The sequence below is a fragment of the Elaeis guineensis genome, chromosome 10 (genome assembly GCF_000442705.2).
Source record: "Elaeis guineensis isolate ETL-2024a chromosome 10, EG11, whole genome shotgun sequence".
In the NCBI taxonomy this organism is placed as follows: Eukaryota; Viridiplantae; Streptophyta; class Magnoliopsida; order Arecales; family Arecaceae; genus Elaeis; species Elaeis guineensis.
This window is the reverse complement of record NC_026002.2, coordinates 2,160,280-2,186,998: the sequence shown is the minus strand read 5'-3', so window position 1 is coordinate 2,186,998 and position 26,719 is coordinate 2,160,280. Positions and strand designations below refer to the sequence as shown.

Genomic DNA, 26,719 nt, shown 5'->3' with positions numbered 1-26,719 from the left:
AAAAAAAAAAAAAAAGGAAAAAGTATAGTTTGGAAGTGGGAACCTCGCTTGACCAAGTCTACTCGTCCTCTTGCTTCCCCCAACCCTAAAACGCGGAGCGCGTCCGGCGAGCGTCTAATCATCGCGTCACCCTCTTCAAAATCCGGCAACCCTACTTACCTGGGGGAGCCCATCGATCATTGCCAACACCTCCGATCGATCACTGACTCGTTAGAGAATGACTGGGTACTTCTTTCTGTCTCGATTGTTTTGTCTTCTTGGCTCTCTTTTTGTTTTTCTCCGATTTCACCGTCAAAGATTTCTCCTTTTTCTTTTTTGTACTACTCAGAGGTAATCGGTGAAATGCACTTTCTTGGGTTCTGCTTTTGGGATTCGATTTCAAAAAAATCGAAGGATTCGTTTGTTTTTTCTTTTTAATTTCTCAGTAATGATCTAAAATGCTTTCTCATGATGTTTGGATTTGGGACATAAGCTTCTGTTCCCCATGGCCCTCTTTCTTGAAAAGAAAAAGTGTACGTTTTCGACATTGGTGGAATGGTATACTACTATGCCGCCTGGTGCAGAAAGATAGCAGATGAGATTTCACCCTAGAAACTGATGTCTTTCTTATGTAGATATTTTTAATTATTGATATGGTGACAGCATAGGGGTGAAAAGTGGACCGGATAATATCCGTTCGATCCATTTTTGTATCTGAATGTATACGGATATGGATAGAAATTTGAGCATTGGACTAATATCTGTATCTATATCCATATTCATGAAAAAAATGGATATAGATATGAATAAACAACTATCCGGTCCATATCCCAATATCTGATTCTACTTGTAACCCTATTTAATTTTACACGGCACTCATTAACTTTTAAGAAAAATATACCACCATATTATAGGAGTGAAAGTAGTATGGATATTATACATCCGGATCCGTTTCGTATTCAAATCAATCTGGATATGAACAGAAATTTGAGAATCTGACTAATATCTGTATTCGTATCTATATCCATCAAAAAAAAAAAATTGATATAGATATAGACGGACAACTATTCGATCCGTATCCGAATATCCGAATTCACATATAATTATATATAATTTTATATAGCACTTATTAATTTTTAAGAGAAATATATAACCATATAAACATGTTATTGACTTGATTTATCATATTTAGTAATTTCTTTGATTCTAGAGTTATAAAGTTTAATTATGTAAATAATATCTGTAATTATGTCCATACTTCCAATATCCGAATTGTTTCCGTATCCATTTAAAACAAATATGGATATGAATTTTTGCATCCGAATAATATCCGTATCCGTATTTGTATTCATCAGAGAAAACAAATATGGATATGGATATGAATATGATGGTATCTAATCCGGTTTCAGTCGTACCATATTAACATGCTATTAATTTGATTACCATCCACTTAGTAATATGTTTGATTCTATGGTCATAAAGTTTAATTATTAGACTTATTTTCATATTTATATCCATACTTCCAGTATCCGATTTGTCATTCGTTTAAGATGAATATGTATATAAATTTTTGTATCCAACTAATATCTATATCCGTATTTGTATTGGTCAGACAAAATAAATATAGATATGGATATATCGACATCTGATCCAGTTTCAGTCCTATGACAAGAACATATGTTTGAATGTTTAAACTGCCTATTCATACTGTGGAACAATAAAAAAGGTTCTGGTTTTGAGAAAACTAAATAAACCAGGAACATCTTTATCATAACATTAGATGCACACTGTTATATATTGTCTTGAAAATGCAATAGTACCGCTAGCATAACATGAAATTTTTGGCATAATGTGGTGGCGTCTGGTGATGCATTTGAGCTAAGATATTTCATGTTACTTGGCAAATGTAGAGGTTGGTTTGATGTGTAACGTATCTGCAGGATTGCCCTATATTTTTTTATCCATGTGTTGTTATGAAACTAATAAGATATCCCATCACTAAAATAAATGTGTTATGCTGGAAAAACAAATATATCAATTGGCAAATTGACTTAAGAAAGAAGGTAGTTTAACTATTTGAATATGCAACAAAACTGTTAGCATGCTATGCAATGAATGGTTCAATTTACCTAGTAATATGATTCAATAGAGACTTATTTTAGCATAATGAAGACCAATTGAAACCAATTGGCTGACTAGTGCAATGTTGTCCCTGAAACATTCCAATGAGTGTTGATTCAAGATTCCAGTGAGGGCATCTTGAAGGAATGGCTTCAATGAAAGGCTGGATTTAGGTTTGATTTATGATAGAGCACCATCTATGGCTAATGGTCAAAGAAGAGTGTATGAAGAGTGCCTGCTGGGTTTATTGAGGTTTGTGTACTGTAGCCCGTAAGGCTGGTTGGTTTAGTAATTGAAGAACAGAGAACCATAATTCCTTCTGTTCTACATGAAACTAAATCATTATTGAACCATATTTTATTGATTTCTGCAGAAGTATTATTAGAATTTTGTGCTAGGAATTTTCTCAATGGCCACCAGAACATTTCTTTTCCTGATTATTGAACTCCAGAATTGTAGGAAGCCCAAATATTTTTAGCACCACACCTAATATTAGTCTTCTTGTTTGCAGAAAAACTTCTGGACAGCACCAAAATTTAAATTTTAAACCAAGTAATTCTTGCAATGGGCCCCCAAAATGTTGTTGCATGGACACAGACATGAAAATTAGTTACGGATGTGTATCCAAACGCCTGATTCTGCAAGATGAAAAAAAATGATACGGGGTTATTTAGAAAAAAGATTAATTTATACAGAGATTTCATAAGATTTTAGGATACAAGAAATTAAACTAGTTATAATGTTCAACCTTCTATCTAATTCACATAGTGCTTGTTTGTCAACAAGTCTGAACTTATCAGTTTATATTATATTATCATGATGATAGTACTTAGTACTGTTGGTTCAACTTTCAGCTATTTTTTTAATTGAACAATGTCCAAGTTGTTTGATGTGCATGTTGAGAGCCATAATACTAGCTGATATAGATGTGCTAGAAAACGTTAGAAAGATTTCACAAGATAATATTGTTCATTCTCTGTATTTGATTACAACCAAAAGATGATAGCATCCAAAAGAACCATGACACATACTAGTCATATAATATCTTTTAAGGACTTCCAGAAACAATAATGCTAGTGTTCTATTGTTTGACATAGTAGTTTGTCATAATACATCTTCACCATGTAAACTCCAAAATCAGCCATAGGGTACAAGTTTACATCACGTGAAACTTCAATTAATATTTTAATAATTAAGTGCAAATATAGAAGTTGTAAGTTAAAATAATTTGAGCCTTTAAATGATAATTTACGTACAAGATTTTTTTTCCTTGTTTTCTGATGTTCTTGTGCAGTATTGCTTTAGCCTTCAACACATGCTTGACAAGTAAACAACTAATCAACCTTGAAAAACCCTTTTTCTTCACTTGTTGATAACAAAAATTCATCCATCTCTTGCTAGTGTGGATTACAAAAGGATCAAAAGAAGACAAAATATAATGACATATCACATATATGGTATGTGGGCTGCATGTGTGGGCATGTACACATTTAATTTTTTTTTACTATATAAAAATAAATAAAATACATCAAGTATAATGAAGTCAACAAAAACAATAGCAATGTTTTTTTAATAAATAACATCAATATTAATGATGACTACAGCTAATTAGTAGTGTTTAGTTACTTAGCACTTGATATCTGTAGCCAATCTTACTATTAGTTTGACTATGTTCCATGGTCAGAGGCCTATGTAAGAGTGTTTAAATTTTTGGCCTTATAGTGCTACGTGGGTATGTGCCCATATAATGCTATTGAGCTACTTATATGGCTGCATAGCAGTTAGTAGACTGCCTTTCGGCCCATATGCAGTATGACTACATGGTGTTAGTGCATATGGTTAATGTGGTGCAGTTAAGGAACCATAACTACATATGCTGCCTTATACACCACTTTTTAAAACACTGATTGCCCTTTCATCCCCATTACCTTATAAGACAGTAAAATGTTAGAACATAGGACATGAGACATCATGTAAGCAGCAATATACTCATTCTCACCACTTGTATTCAAAATGCAAACAACAAAATGATAGTTTCAAGTTTCAACTATAAATATTGAAATTCAAGCACCCATTAGGATAAAGCCGTAGAACAAAAAAATATACGTACATAATCTTATGTTGCTAAAAATGACAAAAATTTTCATTCATTGAAGTTAATTATTCTCTCCCATCTCATGTTGTGTGGGATCGTTGTGTCCAACATTAAGAGAGCCTTTTGATTTAGTGGTAGGTTCACCTAATGAACTAGTTGCTACTTCTAACTCAGTGGCCCTTTTGAGACAAACATCATGACCATTAATATCACAAAATTAGCATGGACCTTTTGAGTGTTCTTTATTATTCCTAGAAAGAAGTCTTAGATTGCTGTGGACATAGACAAGATCTTCTGCTCTTTGAGATGTCGATTTGTTCCTCTTAAGATTCTTGATCATCGATTACGTGCTCCAATTTCTTTCGCAGCATGAAGAAGAGGTAGGTTGACAAAGCAATTTGCATGTCATAAATCTCAAGCTTAAATGTACATCTTTCAAAAGATAAAAAGTAAATCAAGGTGTAGCATTTATGAGTCACTAATATATCAAATTATGAAATGGTAGCATGACCTATCAGCCAATTGTCCTAACATGGAAGCATGAGGTCCATGGTTAGCCCACCATGATTGTGCAGGAGAAGAGTATCTCTTGTGCATCACATCCCATAGTCCAAAATAATATTCACATTTTGCAAATTCTCCATATTCATTTGCACTTGTTTCAGATATAATTCACTTGGAAATAATCGTCTAAATGCAGCATTTTGACCATTTGAAATCTCTACATCATGGTGATGAGGCACCCAGCTACGTCCCTTAAGCAACCTTCTTCACTATGATTCAAGGGGTGCAAACAATGTGCAAGGGCATGAATCGGATTTGTGCTCATTGTCTATTTCTCTGCTAGAATCTCATGGACCTCATATACAAGGCACTTTCATCTAATTAGATTCTTTCCTCCATATTTTGCATATAGCATCATGCACCTCTTCTACCATTGAGTTCCATTTTTCTTATGTAACAATATGCAACATAGGTTCATCGGTGTCAGCTTCTCTCAGCAAGTTGAGAATTAGATTGCTAAATGTGAGAAAAAGAATTCAAAATTTGCCCACCATTGATTTAATAACATTTTACCTATTTCAGCAACCATTTCCATGAAGATTTTTGCATATATTCTACACTTCTCCTGATGTGTCAATCGCTCTCAAAAGCTGTTGATAATACTGAAATAAAATTTGGGGTTTTTTGAATGTACACCCTTATAAATATCTAAGCTTGCATGGATACACCCTTTCAGAAGCACTATTCGTGGGTATGCCCTTGAAAACCCTTTTCTATTTGCCCATGTGCACTTGTCATCACAGTCTGCTGGTCTTATATAGGGTTTAACTGAATTCAAGTCTAACTGCTCTTGTAATTCGACTGATTTTTTCTCTTGGTTAAAATGTCGAGTGCTAAATCTTTTTATTGCTTGGCTTTGGGCATTTAAGTCTTTTTATTTTTAAATGACTAGTTTCTGCATGGCCAGCTAAGGACAGAAGTGCAAATAGAAAGGGTTTTAAGCACTATAACTGCAAATAGTGTTTTTGGAAGTTTATCCATTGAAAATGGGATACCTATAATGGTATAGAGTCTATAGACGGAAAAAAAACTGAAAGATGTTCTTGTTGGATCACTCTTAAACATCACTAACAAGTGACGCACCTCTATGATTTTTCCGCTCAGGGCATCTCAAATATAGTTTATATTCTTTTAGGGCATTTTTGTGAAATCATATTGGTCATTCTCAGGAGAAATTGGACAAATCTACTCTAGTTATCTAATTTTGTGATATTAACTTTGTACTTATATAATTCATTTATGTATCTCATGCAGACCATCATGGCTGATTGACAGCAAAAGAATTGCTACAAAGATAAAAAATGCATCTGAACCAGTGGATTCTAGCAGATACAAATGGATGAGTAACCCAACTAAAGCTTGCCCGAGGTGCAACCACATAATAGATAATAGCGATGTATGCTTTCATTTTTAGATCCTCCAATTCTTTATTAAAGGGCAACTGAACCTATTTTGTAGATCAATAATCATGTTTTATGCCATATATGTAATATAAAATGATGAGGCAAAGAGATGTAAGAATATAAATATCATTATAAAGCATGACTGCTTGATTCTTTTTTGGTTAATGTGGATTTCCTGTTGGCAAGATTCTTGGTGCTTTTTTCAGATACTTGTAAAGAAACCAAGAAATAGTGAGACGAAATGCCAACTCTGGCATTTATGAAGATTTGTCAGCTCAAAATTAAGAGTAAATTACAAAAATTTCTCTGAGGTTTACATTTATTATACTTACACCCAATAGTTTGTAAAACCTACACTTACACCCAATTAAATTGATGGCGTTAGTGAAACTGTTTACCTCATACGAAAAGTTGAAATTGATCTTGAGTGGGAAGGGGATACATATATTTTCATATGTCCTTGGGTAGTTGTTGTGTCACTTAAGGTTATTTTGGTTATTTTTGGAAATTTTTTTTCTAACATGGCATTATGGCCCAATTTAAGGTTAATGGTTTGACTAACATTCTATTATGGGATAGAGTGTTGGATAAAAATCAACCATAAGGGGTAAGTTTTTCAAACTATTGGGTGTAAATGTTATTTACCCCCTAATCTTAGGTGGGGGTTTTGCAGTTTACTCTAAAATTAAATATGATAGTTGAAGGTTTACTTCCCACTTGCAATCATACTGCAACAATAATGTAATTGTTGTATCTGTCTGTATTTTGGACAAGGTGTTTATATTTTGCAGTACAAAGCTTTTTAATAATGAACTAGATGGATGACTTAGCCATTTTACTGAATTTCCATGGAAAGCCCTTTGTATTTAGCTGGGTTTTGGATCCATATCCTATTATTCTTTTTCAAAATGATAGCCGTATGTTTTACTTATCCATGCTTTTACTGATGCTGTTTATATTTTTAAAATAATTTCCGTTAACACTACGTAGGGTCATACAAACCATTGACATATCTGCTATTTACCCCTACTTAAGGTCCTATTTGGCATTGCTTTCAGAGGGCCAAAAGCTATTTTGAACGATTTTGAGGTTATTGGTAAAAATTTTGAAATAGCTTTCTTTCTGGCTCCTTCAAAAGTCTTTTTGGGAATTTGAAGCTTCTAGGTAAAAGCTCCAATTTTGAGATTCTAGGTAAAAGCTCTACTTGAGACACGTTGGGAAGCTGTTTTCATTTTAATCAAATTTTCACAAGGACAAAAATATCCATAGTAATTCATCATAAGAATATATAGTAATATAATATAATTTAAAGCGATTGAGTTTCACATGTTAATTTGACTTTGTACACAACATGCAAGTTCTACCTTGACTGTTGACCTTCATGGACAAAATTACTCTAAACGAGGAATAAAGAGGATAATACCATATGCATTAAATCATCAACTGACATAATCTCCAATCTCTAGCGTATCCTTGCATTACTTTCTCAAGATACAGGTGGGAACTTTTATACTAGATGGCGATGTCAGATGTCTTGTGTTGTTGTAAACTAACCTAAAATATGCTTATATTATATTCATTGTAAAATAATGGTATATTTTCGCATGGAGGTTGGTCAGCGATGTTCCATTAATATATGGCTTTTTATACCTGCTTGGCAAGTCATGTCTTCTAAAAGGTTCAAAGGAAAGAATGGCCCTCAAGATGTGAAGCAAAACATACTATGCAACATGTTAGGTCACTTTTGGATCATTTGAAAATGTAAAATAATGAAACACATCGTGTTCCCATCATCTTGTAACATATTCGTGTTCTATATTATCCTTTCTATGATCAGGTTGTCCAGGAATGGCCTGGCTTACCTAGAGGGGTGAAATTTGATCCATCTGATCAAGAGTTGCTCTGGCATTTGCTGGCAAAAGTTGGACAAGGGGATGCAAAACCTCATCCTTTCATCAATGAATTCATTCCAACGGTTGAGGAAGGTGATGGAATATGTTACACCCATCCTCAGAAACTTCCAGGTAACCATCAGAAAAACCAACTCTAATTCTGTTTGCTTTACCATACATTGCATTTTTCACCTTGGAACTTTCATTTTTTCAGGAGTCAAGCAAGATGGAAGTGTGTCCCACTTCTTCCATAGAACTTTCAAGGCATACAACACTGGTACTCGAAAGCGTCGAAAGATAAATAGTGATGACCTCGGGGATGTCCGCTGGCACAAGACTGGCAAGACCAAACCAGTAATTATGGATGGAAAACACCAAGGTTGTAAGAAAATAATGGTTCTGTATATGAGCACCATAAAGGGTGAGAAACCTGAGAAGACAAATTGGGTAATGCACCAATACCACCTTGGCACGGGAGAGGATGAGAAGGATGGCGAGTATGTTGTCTCTAAAATATTCTATCAGCAACAGTCCAAGCCAGGTGATAAGAATGGACAAGACCTGACCCTGGAGATTGTGGAAGCTGTTGTTGCAGAAGTAGACCCTGTAGCCAATCCTAAATCAGTTTCCTCTGAATGTCATGTTGGTAAGCAAGATCCTGCTCATAGCCCTGAGCAGACATCTGATCAGGTATTTATCATTCAACCCATGCTTTAACTTTGAAGTTAGTCTTTTAATTCCAGCTAGATAATCTCTACATGATAAATTTCAGAAAAAATGCTCCAACTAAATATTTTCTCTTCAGTTTTTTTGTTCTTTCTATTCCAATAGAAATGCTATTGCAGTTAACTGACTTCTGGATGAAAAACGCAGGTAAAGATGTACCATGAGAACAGAGTTGAAGAACATAATGCACCACTTGAGTGTGAAAAGTTTGATGATCAAGATAACCACCCAACTGGAGATTTGAAATGGTGGGAAGGTGAATCACAGTTTTTGTTAGATTCTCAGCAGCTAGCAGAAGGAATTGCAATTTGTGATGAGTTTCTTCTGAGTCAGTCTTCATGTGGTGGGGATGAAGCAAAAAAGAGCAGACCTCGCTTATCAGATTATGCTCACATGGGTGCAGAGGACTTGAAAAAGGATTTAGAAGCGTGCCAAAATCTGAGCAATTATGATCGCTCAAACATTGAACTTGATCCACCCCAAGATTTTCGACTAAGCCAACTTGTATATTTAAATTTTGTTTCTTTGTCATTTTTTTTTTAAAACCAGAAAGCTTGTCTGTATTTCAGTTAAACCAATTCTCAAATATCTCTTTGCAGGAATTTGGATCACAGGACAGCTTTCTGGCTTGGGGTGGGAGCAAACTTGCAGATTGACTGAAGTCACTTCTTTCTTCTACTTTGCCTGATATATCAACAAGCAGCTGTAATTTTGTGAAGCAAATATCCAGATTGATTATGTGTTGTATTTTCTACTTTGCCTAATTTATTGTAACGCAGCTGCAAGTTTTGTAAATTTTGTCACGTTGCATTGTATTGCACCTAGCAGTGTGTTTTGTAAAGATGCCAAACAGGCATCTGTACATATATATCATGCAAACTGTGAGAACGTCATCAGCACAGGTGGTAACAAATCTTAAGGCAATAACTTATTTGAGCACTCTATGTTCAGTAGAATGGAGATGCACTAAAAAGATCAAATTAGCTTTATTACATGGAAAGATTTTTAACGATTTTCCCTTACCTAACGGATGTTGGGAGTTGCTGCAGGCTTCCTTTTAGCATCAAAATCCTGCAGTGGTTTCTTTTCTCATCTTTTCTTTCCTCCCTCCCCACCCCACCCCCTAGTTGCTGTTGCTGGTGTTGTTTTTATGGGGCAGTTGGCTACATTTCTTTAAATCATGGATTGCCACGCTGCTCGATACAAGGTGTATCATGCCATACCAGATGAAGACCGACACATAATATAAAGTTTGGGCCGGCATAGGTTTTGTATTGCCTTGCACTGCTCTATATCGAGGTATGCTGATGTGTGTATTGATCTGTATCAAGATGTATTAAGATGAAAAAAATGAGAAAAATGATTGAAGGGCTACTTTAGTACTGCATATTTTAATGCTGCTCATCTTAGTTTATGCAAATTGGGGTTGGACTAGCTACCCAATATTCAATAACTAATTACTTTCTTTGGAAACTGTCTCACATGATCACGCCTTCACTCCATTGGGGAATGTTCGATATAGGATGATAATGGTAGTTGGTTCGGGTGATAATGGGAGTTGGTTTAGATTTTCAGGTGGTTCGAACTTCGGACATGAAGGTAAGAGGGTAAAGGTCCATTTCAACTGGCTACCACTTGTGTGGTATGTCTTTCGCTCTTCTACCAAAGCACGGTGTAAGGGCTAACACCACATGTAAACTTGTAGGTTATAATACCCACTTTTGGAACTTGATAATGTGGCAACCAAGTGACCTCAGATACCAACTTGGAGTCCTGTGAAGGGACTAAATTCATCAAATTGGATCGCCATGTTGTTTAAAAGAAATTACAAAATGGTATCAACACCACTTTTTTGTAACATTTCAACATCAATTTGCAAATATATTCATCAGGGGACTTTGTGAGAAGCTCAGATTCACATGATAATATGTAAATTGGATATTTCTACTCTTCACATGTTAACAAGATAAAGGGAAATTTAGGCAACTAAGTAAAGCATGTGTACTTTTTTTTTTTTTTACCAAAGAGTATGTACTTTCATTTCTCCATAATTATGGAAATCCATTTTCATGTTTATATTCTCTATAATTATGGAATTCTTTGTTCATATCTTTTTTAAGGTAACCTAGTCAAGTGCTTGCTGCTCTTTCATCTTTCCATAATCATCACGATCAAGGTCCATATGGGATGCATTTCTTTATTTGTTCTCTTTGCAATCTTAGATAACACCTATTTGTAATATCATGGATTTATATTTATATTTATATTTACAGATTATATATATATATAAATATATAAATATAATATAAAATATATATATAATAAATTAAAATTAAAATTATAATTATAATCCCTATTCAGGTAGAATACGGATTCTCTCGGTTCCGTCTTCAGATCTAGTTACGACGTCTCAATCAATCGCGACGAGTTAATCAAGAGAGTAAGGAAGCAACCCGAGTCCTCCCAGGAGAACGAGGGCTGTAATCATATCACCACCGTTAATCCCTTCCAAAAGACTCAAACGAACGGCAGGTGATTCACACGTGCAGGACCGGATTCCATCGGTAGAAGGGGCAGATAAAGATTCTCGCGCCACCTTCGTCCTCGACATACGCCTTCTCCTGCTGGCGTTCTATGGAGGTTAGTGGTGCCTCCTCCACCCTCGACGTCGACGAATTCCGCGAACTCTAAACCTAGCATCGGGTTCTTGAGAGCGAGAGGAAGAGAAGATGTTCTCCCGGTGGGATCTCTTTCGGTCGACCGTGATCAAGCGCGTCTGTAAGTTCCTATTGAAGAAGAAATTGGGGGAGTTCATTCTGGGGGACATCGACATCGACCAGCTTGACGTCCAGCTCAGGAATGGGACGATCCACCTCTCCGACCTCGCCCTCAATGTCGATTTCCTCAACCAAAAGGTTAGGCTTCTTGGCGATCCTTTGAATCTTTCTTGTTCTAGGGTTTCTTTGATTCTTTTATTGCTATTTGTTCGGGGATTGTTCTTTTATTCTGTGGGAAAGGGTTTTGGTTGCTTTCCAAATTATGATTGGAAACATAAGATTTTTATGAGAGAAAGGCTGATTTGTGAGGTTTTTGGATTATGCAACTGATATTTGAGGGAATTAGTTTGATTTTAATAGTTATATATCTTAGAAAAAGGGTACAGAGACGTGAAAGTTCTTAGGGAACAGAGGACAAAAAAGCAGAAATATATACGAAGGTATGCTCCTCGAGTTTCCTTTCTTCTCTCAAGGGTTTCTATTACTCCATTGTGTGTGAGGAAGAGGATTTGACAATTTGGATGGCTGAATGGGCACGTAGGAAGTTAAAAAAACGAATGAAGGAAGAAGATCATCTAAAAATTGTAAGGCTCCTTTAGAATTGTTTATTCTTGCCTGAAAATTTTTGGCTTGCTTGGCTTGTTTAATGGGCTGAAATTATGCCATATCTTATGTTATAACCATAAACAATGTGGTGATAGAAATCATATGGGAAATGCGATTTATGGAGAAGGTTCCTTTGGGATTGGTTTCGGATAGTGGTACCAATATAAAAGCTCAATGAATTTTAACAAAGAGCGATAGGAGTAAGAACTGAAGTACATGAAACAGAAACAAAAAATAGTATCATAATTCAGCAGTATTCTTTGAGTTTTATGTGACTTTTGAGCAATCAGGCCTATCTTTAATCATCTCACCTCACCCTAGTTATGAGGCCATATTGCATGGTAATGTCTATTGCAGTTGTTTATGGCTTATTAAGCTCCAATTATGTCCATCACTTCTTGCATGAGCTTCTATATCTCTTAGATCCCCATTATGATGACCATCATATGAATAACATATTTTTGATATAAAATAGATATAGCACTCTATAACTACATGGATTTGATTAAATAGCCACACCTCAATAGTATAAAAGAAAATGACAGGATTTAGTATATTTATGAATTCTACTAAAAGGCAAGGAAAGATATGTGAATGCACAAGGCACTAAAAAGCTTCAGAGTTGCTTGGTTTTAGGAATTTTTGAACAATTGGAGTTCCAGAGACACAAATTTTATATTAACTTCAACCTAAAATTGTCAAAAGTGTACAAATAAAGAGCCTATACAACATAAAATACTTCAAAATGTTGCATGAAAATTTTTATTGGCCTTTTTTTTCCCTATTTTTGATTTTTTGTTTTTTAATTTATAATGAAAACTCCAAAACTGAACTCTTTGAAACCACCAAATCTGCTAAAATTGAATATCCACAGGCCAAGCCAAGAACAAACCGAAATTGAAGCTGAGTTTTCAAACCATGGGGTTAAGCATGAAGCTTGAGGTGTTAGTTGTAGATTTCAAGAATTTGTGTTGGTGATGTCACATCTAGAAAATTAGTCCCAATCAAAACATGATAGCTTGTAGGAATTTTGTTAGATGATAATTGATGGAAGAAGGTTGAAAACCTTTCTTAATGGAAGCAGTGGAAAACATGAACTTGAATGAGGAACAAACTCAGTGTGGCTTCATAACCTTGATAGGATAATTGTAAAGGACTTGCACCTCATTTTCTCTTCTGTTTTAAGTACAAAGATCAAATACTTTGTTACATCTTCTTCTGTGATGGATATTGCTATTTGGTAGGAGCATTGGGCATAATAACATAGTTCATCCGATAACAACATCACAACTTCATTGTGAAAAATCAACTGGATTATGATCATGCACCCGACATGTCCTTACCTTTTTTGTGACTTGAGAGATTCCCATGCATGTCCCATCTCTAGTGTGCAAGGAATCTTTTGACTATTTCTTGGATTGTTGGGTTAAGCAACAAGTGGAGAATTGAACTCAGATCAGTTAAGTGCTTGTGCTACCACTCTGAAGTAGAATCGGAATTGATATTACTGTCTTTAAGGTAGAATTTTTTGTTTATTTGACTTCAGTTTGATTGGGAATATTATAATTTTTAAGTAGATTTGTTCTCCGCACATTGATTAACAGTGACTAGATCATGTCTATCTTTTCGAAATTGTATAAAGTGCCTTGAACGTTTATTTGTTCATCATTAAAATACATATAGTAATTTGATCAGGAGTATCAACTGTTTCTTGAAAGGCTACTTTGTGTTCTTGTCACATAACATGCTCTCCACATAGATATAATGCTCAATTTATTGTAGGCATAATCCAAGGTTCAGCATAAGCTGCAATATCTCAGTCATATTTGATTAGAAACAATCATGATTTTATCTAATAAAGATATATCTTTTATCTATTTTGATTTGGGGGAAAGAAGAGGAATAAGGGAAATAAAGAAGAGAGGGGTATGGCACCACAATAAAAGTATTTTCTATTTGAAGTGTTAACTTCAAACTACAAAATTCAGATCTCTTCTCAGCATGTATAAAAGGACACTGAAATGACAATAAGATACAATTTTAGTTACTCCATGGTTTCCTGATTCCAACCTATTGCTTGATTAGAGCTTTTTCTAGTATACCACAAATTGGACTCCTGATTAAACAGAATGTTTATTTTCCTTATCAGTGTTGTTTCCTAATCATGATTCTCTCATGATTTGAAGTGTTAAGACTTTTTTTGATGCATTTTGAAGAGTTAATTATTAAACTTCCTAATTTGCAGCCCTAGCTTAAATTCAGAAATACTAACCAATAGGAAACATGTCTCCATCTAAACATTAATTAAATCAATCAATTTATGGTGCATAGTGTCCCAAAATCATGCCAACTAATGCTGCCTCTAAGATCTCATGGTATTAGTATTGGAACCCTAAATGATGAAAGCATTAAATATTAGTGTCATTTGATCTCGACTAGTGATCTTGACATGTTCTGGCACATTGAAGATGTGAATATGAAGGAATCCTTCTTGTCTGATATGAATAATTTATTGTACAGTCATCCATGATCACAACAATCAAATCTATTACTTTGTCAATTGTTTCTTTTAATAAGTAATTTTCATGGATCTCTTTTGCGTTGATCAATGGCTTCTAATATACTTGGATCTTTGCTTTTGTATCCTTAGCATTTGTCTCATGAGAATATAAGCTGGTTGGATGTTTCTTGTTAATCCATCATTCGTTAGATAAGCTTTACTAGAACTTACTTTCAACCATAGTATTTCTAAGTCTTCTACCTTAGGTAGTGCACCTGCTTTGAAATCTTTCAAGAATCTCGAACCCACCCATTTTTTGAGTGCTTGCTTACTAAGAATTTCTAAAATATCCATTTACACCCGCATCCACTTTGCATATCTTTCGGTTCTGGCAACTAAGATTTCACCGGCTGAAATAGTTACCTTTCTAAGATTGCCGACATAAATGAGATCCTCCTAAAAGGCATAGTCCATCTTTGTCCTTAGGCAATTAGATCTTGTTCTTCTTGACTTGCATTAGAAGCAAACATCCATAGTGTCCATTTGATTTCTTTTAGTATCATATCTTGAGAAATGATCATGAGATTGGATACTGCGATGTTTTTCCAATATTAATTTTAAGAGAAAAGAAGAGAAAACTAGAAATAGAAACAAATAAAATAGAGAGCAATGTGAAATTCACTAGAAAGAAAGAGAAAACTAAGGTTTAGCGAACCAGAACCAGACTCAATGCTGGTTGGCTAGTAGTACAGTTCGATATGCCCTCGTAATGGACCGTACCAGCCTTGAACCGATATGGCAAAGAAAGCGGAGGAGAGGGAGAACCGGAGAGGAAAAGAGAGAGAAGGGGGGTGGGGAGGGAGCGAAGGAGACGGAGACGCCGGTTGACCATGGCGGTGGCCGTCAAAGGGCCGCGGATGATGGTGGTGCGATTTGGTTTGATTGTGAAGCGGCCAAAAAAAAAAAAGAATGATCACGATTTCACGATGGAAGCAGAGGCGACTCGACCGCAAGGAGGGGCAGAGCTCTCCGAGGGCCTCCCCGGCCCTCTAGCGGCCACCATCAGCCATGACCGGCTCTCCCTCCTTCCATCCCTCTCTCTCTCTCTTCCTCTCTCCTATTCACCCTCTCCTATGCACTACCATTCATCCGCAGCCCTCCAACCACCTGTGACGGCCTCCCTAGCCTTTTCCACTCCTTCCTACCCCCTCGCTCTCTCTCTCTCTCTCTCTCTCTCTCGGTGTTCTGCATTCCATGCCAGAACCATATTGATAGGCTACAACTATAGTTCAGCACGCTTTGAACCATTCGGTTTTGGTCGGTTCCACAAATCATGGAGAAAACTATCTAAGAATTATCTTCAAATTGCATAACTTGTGCCAATAAACTAAAATCATAACCAATCCATGACTTTCCTTACCAACCTATTCACTAAGTAGGGTTTGACACAAATCTACTTAAAGCAAGATGCACAGTTAGACCATACTGACTATCTAAATCAAGATTATTACTCACCAAGGATCAAACTTTTAAATTTGAGAATTCCTAGACTGACTCAGACTCTTAAAAACCTTCCTAATTTTTTCCTAAAATGACTTGAGAAGCTCTTTAAAAGTAGATTTATAGCCTCAATATTCTTCTAACCAACTAATATTCAAACATTTAAAGTTGAAGATTCTTAAAACAATTAAAACTCTCAAGAAACTTCCTGGAATGGCACAACCTAAATGTTCTCTGTCTAAATTTAATTACACCAAATATATCGGTTACTGCTTTACTCGTTCATTTAATCTGTGAGAAATAACCTACTCTAAAAATTCACTGTCAGAATACTGAAATTTCTCAAATCAGGATTTATTTATGAGAATAGTTAAATGTGATATGTTGGAGGATGGAAACCTTGTCATGTCTATCTTATATAGATTGGATCTACGACTAATGTAGAAGGCCTCTTCTTGCACAATATGTGTGTCTTTTAGATTTGTAAAATGTATCTTTGCTTGCATGTCTTTGCATAAGCTTTTGCACTCCCAAATTCTATGGAAGTTTCACAGTTTTCTTGTTGCAGTTGGCTGGGGCAGCAGTTCTGGTGAAAGAAGGATCTATTAAATCCCTAACAATTAAAATTCCATGGAAGCGAAAAAACTGTCAGATAGAAGTGGAAGTACTTGAGCTTGTCCTTGCGCCATTTGTGCAGAGCAATACTTCTCCAAATGATGTTGATTCTTGGATGCCTAGTCATGATGAAGAACGATGTATGTGCATTGATTCAGAGAAGATTGAGATGGGAACAGTCCAGGAAAACTCTGATGCTATTTCTCAAGATGTTCATGAAGGAGTTAAGACAATTGCTAAGATTGTGAAATGGTTTCTTACAAGCTTTCATGTAAGACTAAATGAAATTTTTGTTGCGTTTGATCCTCATTCCGATGTGGAAGAAAGGGGATCAGCACTCCACAGATCCCTGGTTCTCCGAGTTAAAGAATTAGATTTTGGAACGTTTGTTTGTGAAGATGCTAAGGCTAAGTTGACTAATTTTGTAAAATTTCAAGAAGCAGTCATTGAGTTTCTTCAGATGGCGGATGTTGATAATTCTCCCCAGCTTCATAGTAGTTCAGAAACAGGGTTTGGTGAAAAATTTGCTGGGCAAAGTACCATTACAATCTTGACTGGGCCAAGTGGTGGCTTCTCAGGGACACTGAACTTAAGCATACCATGGGAAAATGGATCACTAGATATCCGTAAAGTTGATGCAGAAGTCTCAGTTGATTCTGTGGAACTGAGGGTGCAACCCAGCAGTATCAAGTGGGTCATAGGCATATGGGAATCCCTCAAGAATGTTGGCACAGCTCAACAGAGTAACATTCATAAGCCTGGAGATTCATCCGATCAAAACTCTAGACTTTATGTCCGTTCATCTACATTAGGTTCTTCTATAGCAGATCCAGGTAAAGTCACATCAAGCAGTGGAATCTATTCAAAAGACATATTTCCTGCGATCAATGAAGATAGAGTTCCAGATGCTCTGCTTACAAGGGCACATGTGATTCATGACTGGGTTCCGGAATCCATTAACCAAGAAGACCAAACTGATTTGGAGCCAGATTTTGGTGCAAGGTTTGTTTCTTATTTCTGGTGACTAACAACATGATATTATTTGGTAGATTTAACCATATTTGTATAAAATTCTTTTTTACATTTACCATATGAGGTATGAGATGGTCCAAAATTCTTTTATCTTAGGAACCTTGGAGTACTGTAACATGGGAGTGCTTCTTCTGATTCTTTTATTCACAAAAACCTTGATTTAAGTCTGTCCATTTCTCCATAAAACATGGAATCCAGAAAACATACACTAGTGGCCCGTGGGTCCTCATTTGGCTCATATGTGACAAGACTGGTCTTGGTTGAGCCCTGCAATCACAAGCTTGCTAGTGTGATAACCTTTTGGTATTACACTCAGTCCTTTGTCTAGCTGGTACACATCCTAATATGATCAATGTCATATATTGGAAAAACCACCGAAATGAGACTGTACTGTCATTAGCCATTCCAATGCGAGACTGGCTCTTTAGATTACTTCTTAGATGTGGTCATGCAAGATCATGCAGCCTTTGGTTATTGATTTAGTTATATTTTTGCAGCATTGATGAGTTTTTTGAATGTTTTGATGGAATGAGGAGCTACCAGGCAAATTCATCAAGTAGTGGAATATGGAACTGGACTTGTTCAGTTTTCAGTGCAATAAGTGTTGCATCTAATCTTGCGTCTGGATCGGGACATGTTCCTAAAGGTATTAATAATCATGAGCATGCATCTTACAGTGGTGCTTCTTCAACCTTTTATTTTAGGTGTCAAATTATTGTCTAATTTATTTTATCTGCAAGTCTGCATGCTGAAGTAAATTAATCTTGTCATTTACCATTTCAGTGTAATTACTCATCAATCATTATTTTTTCAATATATTTCTTATTGTTTACTTTTGTGTCCAGTTTTTTGATCCCAAAGTTGAGTCTGTTCATAACAACATTCAATCATTTACATTCAATCATAAGGAGTATCCCGGTACTATTTTATAAAATGTATGGACACCTTTTTATAAAAATTTTAATCAATTATTGTGTATGTTAAGACATATTAGTGATTTTAGTAATTTTATTTCATTAAATTAATATTGGAACTGCACATGCTGTGACAGAAATTAATTACTAATTTTTCATAGTTCTTTAATTTATGAATGCTTTTTAATTTTTATTAAATATCTATTTTTAATCAGAAAACCTGAAAGATATATATTTATTTGGACTAAGGTAACACCCTACAAAGATCTACATATATCTTTTTCAGTCCATAATTATACTTTATTGGATAGTTATTTTTGAAATTTGTTTAAATATGGGCTTAGGTTTAGGTAGCCATGAACCTGCCTAAATTTAAACAAATTGCTACTGCAAAAGATAACAAGTAACATCCACCCTACAACTGTGCTATCAATGTTTTTTTAATATGTTTTTGGATAATAATAATTAAAATATATATTTTAATCAAAAAAATTAAATAACCCACAAAAAATCATGAAATTGGTATTAAGTCTTTTGTAGATCTCACTTAGACCTATAGCATATTATGAAATCATGCCAAAATACAAAACCTGGGCACGATCCCCCAGTGTTTTTTTAGTTTTTGACCAATTTGTGCATTAAAAGGAAAAGGACAAAAGGAGAGATGGGAGGAGGTTGCTAGGAAAGAGATTCAGGCTTGTAATGGCTGCAAAAAATGGCTTTCCCAAAAATTCCACTCTCAAGCTGTCCCATGCCCTCCCTAAGTTTAAATGAGAGGAAAAGGGCCTCTTTTACCCATTTCTGGCCTGCAGCTGACCTGGGACTGAGCAAATCTGGGTGGCTAAGTTTAGATGGATTCTGGCCCTGTCCAGAGCCGAAATGTGGAACCATCTTGTTTCCATGAAAGGTTCAGTTTGGTTACGCCCTGAAACAGGCAGTTCAGGAGGATCCTTCCATCCTCGATCCTAGTAAATAGCTACTTTCTCTATTTGATATTTTAAATAAACTAGTTGGCCCAAATCAACCTATTTTCTCCTATGACGCTCCTTTAAGTATTTATATGATCTTAGTGCTTGATTTTTTTTTTTCAGCAGTAAATCTGTTTCAGTTAATTGAAAACATTAGTTGTATAAACATGCCAACTCCCTAATTGATCTTTATTTAGAAATCCCTCCAATGGTGTCTTTATTGTATTCTAGATATTATGTTACCATCTTTCTATAGTCTAACCAGTCAACAAAATCTTCTTCTCCTCAGGCTAAGTGCACTGAACTTCTTCACTCTAGTTTTTCTTTCCTTATCCTAGCCTATCTATAGATTTGTTTATCACCTTTTTGCTTCCCAAATCAATGTACAAGTCATGCTGAGATGCATACTTAGTCTTGGTTATTTTTTCAATTTGTTTTAGCTAGGGTTTGTCAAACCATCTTGAATCGGGTGGTTCAGGGCATGTTGAACCATACCGGTGGCTGGCTGGCATGGTTCCAGCAGTAAAAACTGGATAATGGGCGAGGAGGAGAAAGAAGGAAAAAGAGAAAGTGAGAGAGGGGGAGAGGGAAAAAGAGAGAGAGGGATAAAGGGCCTCCGGAGGCCATCGGAGGGCAGCTAAGATCACCACACACAATGGAAATTGGATGAGGGTAGAGGGAGGGAAGAAAAGGGAGAGTGAAAGGAGAATCCAGAGGTTGCCGGAAGCCTTTGGAGGGCCGGCAAGGCTGGCCCGCCACCGCTAAGGTTAGTGAAGGCCAAAGGAGGGGCTACACCCTTCTCCCAATCGAAACGGGCACTTCGGCTCCTCTTTTCTTATTTTTCTTGTGATTGATCGCATGAAGTAGACAATCCACTTGTTTTTTTTTTTTTTTTTTATTTTTTTATTTTCACTTAATATCGCTAAAAAAAGGGAGACGAAAGCATCTATTTCAATCTGACACCTTCAAGCCTCTAGCACCCTCGGTGGGCCTTTAGAGGCCCTCTCTCCCTCTCCCCTCTCCTTCCCTCCCCCCTTCTCTCTCTCTCTCTCTCGCCCCCCCTCTCTTTCCTTCTCACTCCCCCCTCCTTGCCAACCCTCCATTGGGCACCATAGCCCTCCAGTGCCCTCAGTGGGCCTTCAGCAACTAGCAGAGGCTCTCTATCCCTCTCCCTTTTCTTCCATTCCACCCTCCTCTCTGTTATTTCCTCTCTTTCCTTCTCACTCCACCCTGCTGTGTCAGTTCGAGCCCGATACAATTTGGTTCAGGGGCATCCCAAAACCATACCGCAGGCCGGCCGGCATAGGGTTCGGTTCCAAGGCCCAATATCAAGGTTTCCCATACCATGCTGAACCGGCTGGTACATCCTGTATCGTACCGAACTGACGGAAAACCGGTACGATTCAGTTGGTAAATTCAGTACACCGACAGTACAGAAGAAAAAGAGAGAAAGTAAGAAAGAGAGAGAGGAGAGGGAGGGAGGTGGGAGCCGCCGTAGGTCGGCGGTGGCCGGCTGCGGTCGTTGGAGGGCTTCCGAGCCCTGTATCGTCCGATAGGGCTTTCAAGAGAGCGAGAAAGAGAGAGAGAGCGCTCGGGGGGAGGGGAGAAGGGACCTACCAGACAGACGATGCCTCCATCGCGAGGGCCCCAGTGGCCGGCGAGCCGACACCAACGGCCTGAGGGCGGTCGAGCGGGTGGTGCTGTGGCCCCCTTCTTTTTCGAAACAGCCGGTCGTCTGTTTCAGTTTTTCTTTTTTTTTTTTGCTTTTAAACTCATGAAGTCGACAACCCAGTTGCCGACTTAAGGGATTTTTTTAAAAAAAGATAAAAATCGTGAAGCCGGCAAACTATTTGTCGGCTTCACTTAAAACTATATTTTTTTAAAAAAACTCGCGAAACAGGGGCGACGCCCCTGTTTCATGCCCGTGGACTACGCCCTCCAACGGCCAGCCGGAGGCTGTTCGGGGGCCCCGCCGGCTCCTTCTCCTCCCTTTTTTTCTTTCTTCCTCCTCTCTCTCTATTTCTCTCTCTTTCTCTCTTTTTCTTCTTCCGGTTCGGGTCCGTTTGCCTTCGTTGGTTTGGTACGGTACGAAACCATATCGAACCGTACCGTCGGCCGGCCGATATAGCCAGCGGTACCGGTTTAGCATACCTTGCCCAATATGCAATATATATATATTTTTTCCGTTACTTATTGCAAGTTTTTGGTTAGCTCTAGAACATCAAGATTTGACCACCAATTGTCTTGCCTATACATTATTTGCTTATAGATTCTTCTACTATAAAAAAAAACGTCATGCCTTCTGAAATTCCCACACTTCTTAGCAACAATTGAGTTCTAATTTCCTCCTTTAGGGTTCTATACATCATCTACTTTTAAAATCCAACTTCTTTTTACATCCATGACGAATGGTGAATACAATTTTTTTCGTGCTTGTCATTGGATACTTATTTTGTTTTCTTTGGCCATTACTATTGATATCTTCAGGAGGCTGACTGATATCATTATTGTTTTTCCTTATGCAGAACAAAATGTCGAGACTAATTTATACATCATCTCCTTTTAAAATCTGACTACTCTTTACATCTGCAAGACATGGTTAATACAAATTTCTTTGCGGTTGTCATTGGATAATCAATATATTTTCTTCGGCTGTTATTGTTGATATTTCAGGAGGCTGACTAATATCATTGTTGTTTTTCCTTATGTGGAACAAAATGTCGAGACTAATATATACATCATGTCCTTTTAAAATCCAACTACTCTTTACATCCACAATACATAGTTAATGCAAACTTCTTCGTGCTTATCCTTGGATACTCATGTTCACTTTGGCCTTTACTAATTTGATATTTTCAGGAGACTGACTGTTATCATTGTCCTTATTCCTCATGCAGAACAAAATGTTGAGACTAAAGTACGTGCTACTATTGATGAGGTTTCTATTGTCCTTTCTTGCATGGATGAAGATCAGACACAGTCATATGATTCTAGCAATATATTTAACTCATTATTAAATGGCCTAAGCTCTGATTCTTACATGAGCTGTCACTCATCAATGAATATTGAGCAGTCAACCATGACTGAAGTTAATTCTATGAAAGTACACCATCTTGAAGCAAGGTGCCAGCATTTGGCTCTTGATTTGCAGGTAAACAATTGTATCCTTCATTTTTGTTCTACAAGTGTTATTTCCCAATTCAGCTTATTACCTTTCTTCAGAAAACAGGTGTGTAACTAAATCCTCATTTTTGACAAAGTTAACAGACTTATCCTCAAATCATGAAGTTTGGAGCATCACTTGGATGTATTACAGCTGATGAGTACTATGATACTAGGAACCATGCTGAGGGATCTAGCTTCCTTGATTACAAGAATGATTCCTATTACCAAATGCTTTTGAATAAGCATTTGCAGGAACAAGTTCAAGGTGCTCTCCCACCATATCCTTTTTCTGCTCAAGACCATGATTCAGAATCTTATTTCAGTAATTGCAGGAATGGATTGATCAAGATTAGATTGTTAGAATCTTTTGGTAAATGCAGCTGTCAATATACTGTCAGTTCCACAGGTTTAGACGGCAAGGCAAAAGCATCAACATCTTTCTTTGTTCATCTGCCACCATGCATACTGTGGGTTCACTTTCCATTAGTAAATATGCTGCTTAATCTCTTCAAACAACTTGAATACTCATTTAACAAAAGCAGCATGAACAAAGATTTTGTGACTGATGTGATGTCTGAAAGGCATAATTCTTCCTCTCTTGCTGATGCTGAAAGTGGCAATATTTCTTGCATAACAACTATGTCTCAAAGAGCAAGTCTGCGAGGAAATATAGTTCTTTCCCAGGCAAGGGTCATAGTGTGCTTTCCTTCTGAACATTATGGAGCCTTCAAACATTCAGCCTCTTTGGATAAGTTCATTGTTCTCGAACATTCTTCTAGTATGGGAGATGTTTCAGATGTCTTTCAACTTCCAAAAGGAAGTTCTCCAAATGACAATTCCTGTACACCTTCGGTTTCTGTCCATCTAAATATGGGAAATTTTGACATTTACTTGGTTAAATCTTCAAGTGAACATGCTTTGGGTGATGGATTCCATGCTTTAGACAAGCAACCCTTTTCTGCCGAGAAGATTCTCTCTGTCACCAACAGATCAAATGACTATCATTCTGGAATTACTATGCTCTGGCAGAAGGGTCTTGTGACTGGTCCTTGGATGGCAAGCAGAACTTGGAGTTTGTCCAATATGCATGATCAACATAGGAACAAAATTGTTGGAAAAGGGGCTGAGTATTCCTCAGTGACAACTGCAGAAGACCTTGAGGAGACAAGTTCAAGTATTCGCCAAGAGCTGATTCTGAGTTCTGCATTTTTGTTTCATGTTAAGTTTTCTTGTGTTTGTGTCAGCATTGGTAGCCATGATTATAAATTGCTGAATCAGCTGCTTAATTATCTGTTGGAGGAGTTGTCTAGTGGAGCCCATGGAATGGACGCTAACTATGAGGAGAGCAAGAACAAGAAATTGTCCTTGACTGACTGCTATGCATCCCAACATCTGTTCATTTGGAATGTGATCTACTGGACATTTGCATTACCCTAGATGAAGTAGTAGAGGTCAATCACTTAATACAGAAGGAACTACAGGGCTCATGGAAATGCCTTAAACTGAAAGTTAAGAAGTTTGAGTTGCTGTCTGCATCAAATATTGGTGGAATTAGCGAAGCAAATTTTTTATGGCTTAACCATGGTGAGGGTGAATTGTGGGGTTCTATCTTCAATAAGAATGAGAAAGCTTCTGAACTAACTCAAGATTTTCTTCTAATCACCTGTAGAAACTCTGTATTGAGAAGGGGTGCTGGTGAAGGTACTAATGCATTATCTTTTGGATCTGCTGGTACTACTGTTACACACATCCAGAATCCACAGTCATGTCAAAGCTACACATCTATAATTGTTCGTAGTGGGACAGTAGTTGCTCCTGGTGGCCGCTTGGATTGGGTCAGTGCAATATGCTTATATTTTAGCTTGCCTTATCAAGAGAATGAACAATCAGGCAATGGTAAAGCTTCAGTTAGTGGTGCTGCTTCTGAAACATTGTTCTTTCTTGATTTGGTGGATGTTGCTTTGAGTTATCAGCCCCACAGTGACGATTCTCTAGTTGCTAATGCGGTTCCTGATGGAGAGCATGATTGTGCTATTGAATCCAATGAAGAGACAGACAGACAATATGTGGGATGCCTTTTAGCTGCAGCATCATTAAGCCTTTCTAATCAGACCAAGGCAAACGCATCTTCTGTTGATTACAATATCCAACTGCAAGATGCAGGACTTCTAATCTGTGAATCAACTGGCACAAGAAATGATAGTGGTGATTATCATGTAGGTCTTCTGCAAGAGATTGGCTATGTCAAAGTTGCCCAGGTTTCTCTTGTTGAGGGTATTCTTAAAATTAAAGGTCTTCTTTGGGAAATTGAATGTTCAGAGTCACATATCTGTCTGGATACCTGCCATGACACAACTTATGGTCTTGTTCATTTGGTTGCTCAACTTCAACAGCTTTATGCACCTGACGTGGAGGATGCCGTCATGCATTTACAATCTAGGTGGAATACCATTCAACAAGCTCAAAAGGATGACAATTCAAATGATGTGGCAGATAATTCGGAAAGCCCTGCTGCTGGATTGAACTCTGAGAAGAGTTCACCAACTAGTAATGAAGACCATATATCTGTTGGACTCCTGGATGAGATACTTGAGAATGCTTTTCCAATTCACAAAGAATGCAAATCTCCATCAGATCATCATGAAAGACAATCTAATGTTTCCCTTGATGAGTGCATGCTTGGAGATAGGTTTAAGTTAAACATGAACAACTCTGCAGCTGGTGATGCTTCTTCTCTGAATCGTCCTTTGGATGGTTCATCATTTGGTTCGGGAATGGGAAACACCCATCAACCATCTGTGCATAAACCATGCTCACCTCAGCTTATTGAAAGCTATTATACTTCTGACTTACTTCAGTCATCAACATTAACTGCAGATCATCATTCACCTAAGGAAGGTCATGAATGTAGATTAGCCGAAACCAGTCGTAGGAACATGGAATGTGGAAAGGGTGGTTGGTACAAGGACAGTACTCTAATGATAGTAGAGAACCATATTTCAAAAATACCTAATCACCCTGAAGGCAAACAACATGAAGAAGGGGAATTTACTTCAGGGAATTCTGATCCTGCTGAGTACTGCATTCCAAAAGGAAGGATACTTCTTAGAAATATTGATGCGAGATGGAGAATGTATGCTGGAACTGACTGGATTAAACCAAGGAATAATTCTTACAATAGGTCCACTATAAATGGAAGAGATGGAAGTGTCTGCCTGGAATTTACTTTGTCAGGGTTGAATTTTCAGTATGACATGTATCCTGATGGGGAAATTAACATATCAAAGCTTTCTGTTTCTGTTCAGGACTTCCATCTTCATGACATGAGCAGAGATGCTCCTTGGAAGATGGTATCACAATTTAATTGATTTTTTTTCTACACTATATAAAAGACAAATGTCTGAGACATGCTTTTTTTTTTTTTTGGAAAGGTTTTGGGTTATTACCATTCAAAAGATCATCCAAGAGAATCCTGTGCCAAAGCATTTAACTTAGACTTGGAAGCAGTAAGACCAGACCCATCAACTCCTCTGGAGGACTACAGGTATTTGCCAGATACCTTCATCTTTGGTACCTTGTTCCATACCAAATATTTTTAGTGGCCCTACTATCCGATAAACTAACATTGTACCTGAGAAATATATTGTGTTGCATTTCTGTCCTTTTTTTACTTCTTTAAACTGGTTGAGGGAGTGCTGCAAGGCACTACTTGCAGTACATATTACCTGCATGTTTTTTAGATTCCTCATTATGATGGGATTTCCCTATTTATTTCTCTTATGTTTCTTTCACCATCTCTTATGTACCCAATCATCACAATGGATTGTTACGAATCCTATAACTCTGTTTCCCCTCATATAGC

General features: G+C 37.0%; 2 protein-coding genes across 2 annotated transcripts in view; both read left to right on the top strand.

Moving 5' to 3' along the window:
* Positions 1–64: 64 nt before the first annotated feature.
* LOC105053225 (SUPPRESSOR OF GAMMA RESPONSE 1) lies at positions 65–9,736 on the top strand. Its single transcript, XM_010934317.4, has 6 exons — positions 65–225; positions 6,014–6,155; positions 8,000–8,186; positions 8,269–8,744; positions 8,928–9,284; positions 9,380–9,736. The coding sequence occupies exons 1-6, from the start codon at positions 218–220 to the stop codon at positions 9,434–9,436; spliced, it is 1,227 nt and encodes a 408-aa protein (XP_010932619.1). The 5' UTR covers positions 65–217; the 3' UTR covers positions 9,437–9,736.
* Positions 9,737–11,348: 1,612 nt separating this feature from the next.
* Positions 11,349–26,719, top strand: part of LOC105053226 (autophagy-related protein 2) — a 39,682-nt gene continuing 24,311 nt past the window's right edge. The window contains 7 exon segments of the mRNA XM_010934319.3: positions 11,349–11,695; positions 16,732–17,780; positions 18,308–18,456; positions 22,590–22,843; positions 22,960–24,241; positions 24,244–26,207; positions 26,289–26,401. Of these exon segments, the coding sequence (XP_010932621.2) occupies positions 11,510–11,695; positions 16,732–17,780; positions 18,308–18,456; positions 22,590–22,843; positions 22,960–24,241; positions 24,244–26,207; positions 26,289–26,401 (4,997 nt within the window). The 5' untranslated portion in view covers positions 11,349–11,509.

Bases quoted from the DNA above. Each gene is read 5' to 3' on its own strand.
- LOC105053225 (XM_010934317.4), top strand. The intron at 8,187-8,268 runs GTAACCATCAGA...TCATTTTTTCAG, and splicing joins CCATCCTCAGAAACTTCCAG to GAGTCAAGCAAGATGGAAGT. The intron at 9,285-9,379 runs GTATATTTAAAT...ATCTCTTTGCAG, and splicing joins ATTTTCGACTAAGCCAACTT to GAATTTGGATCACAGGACAG.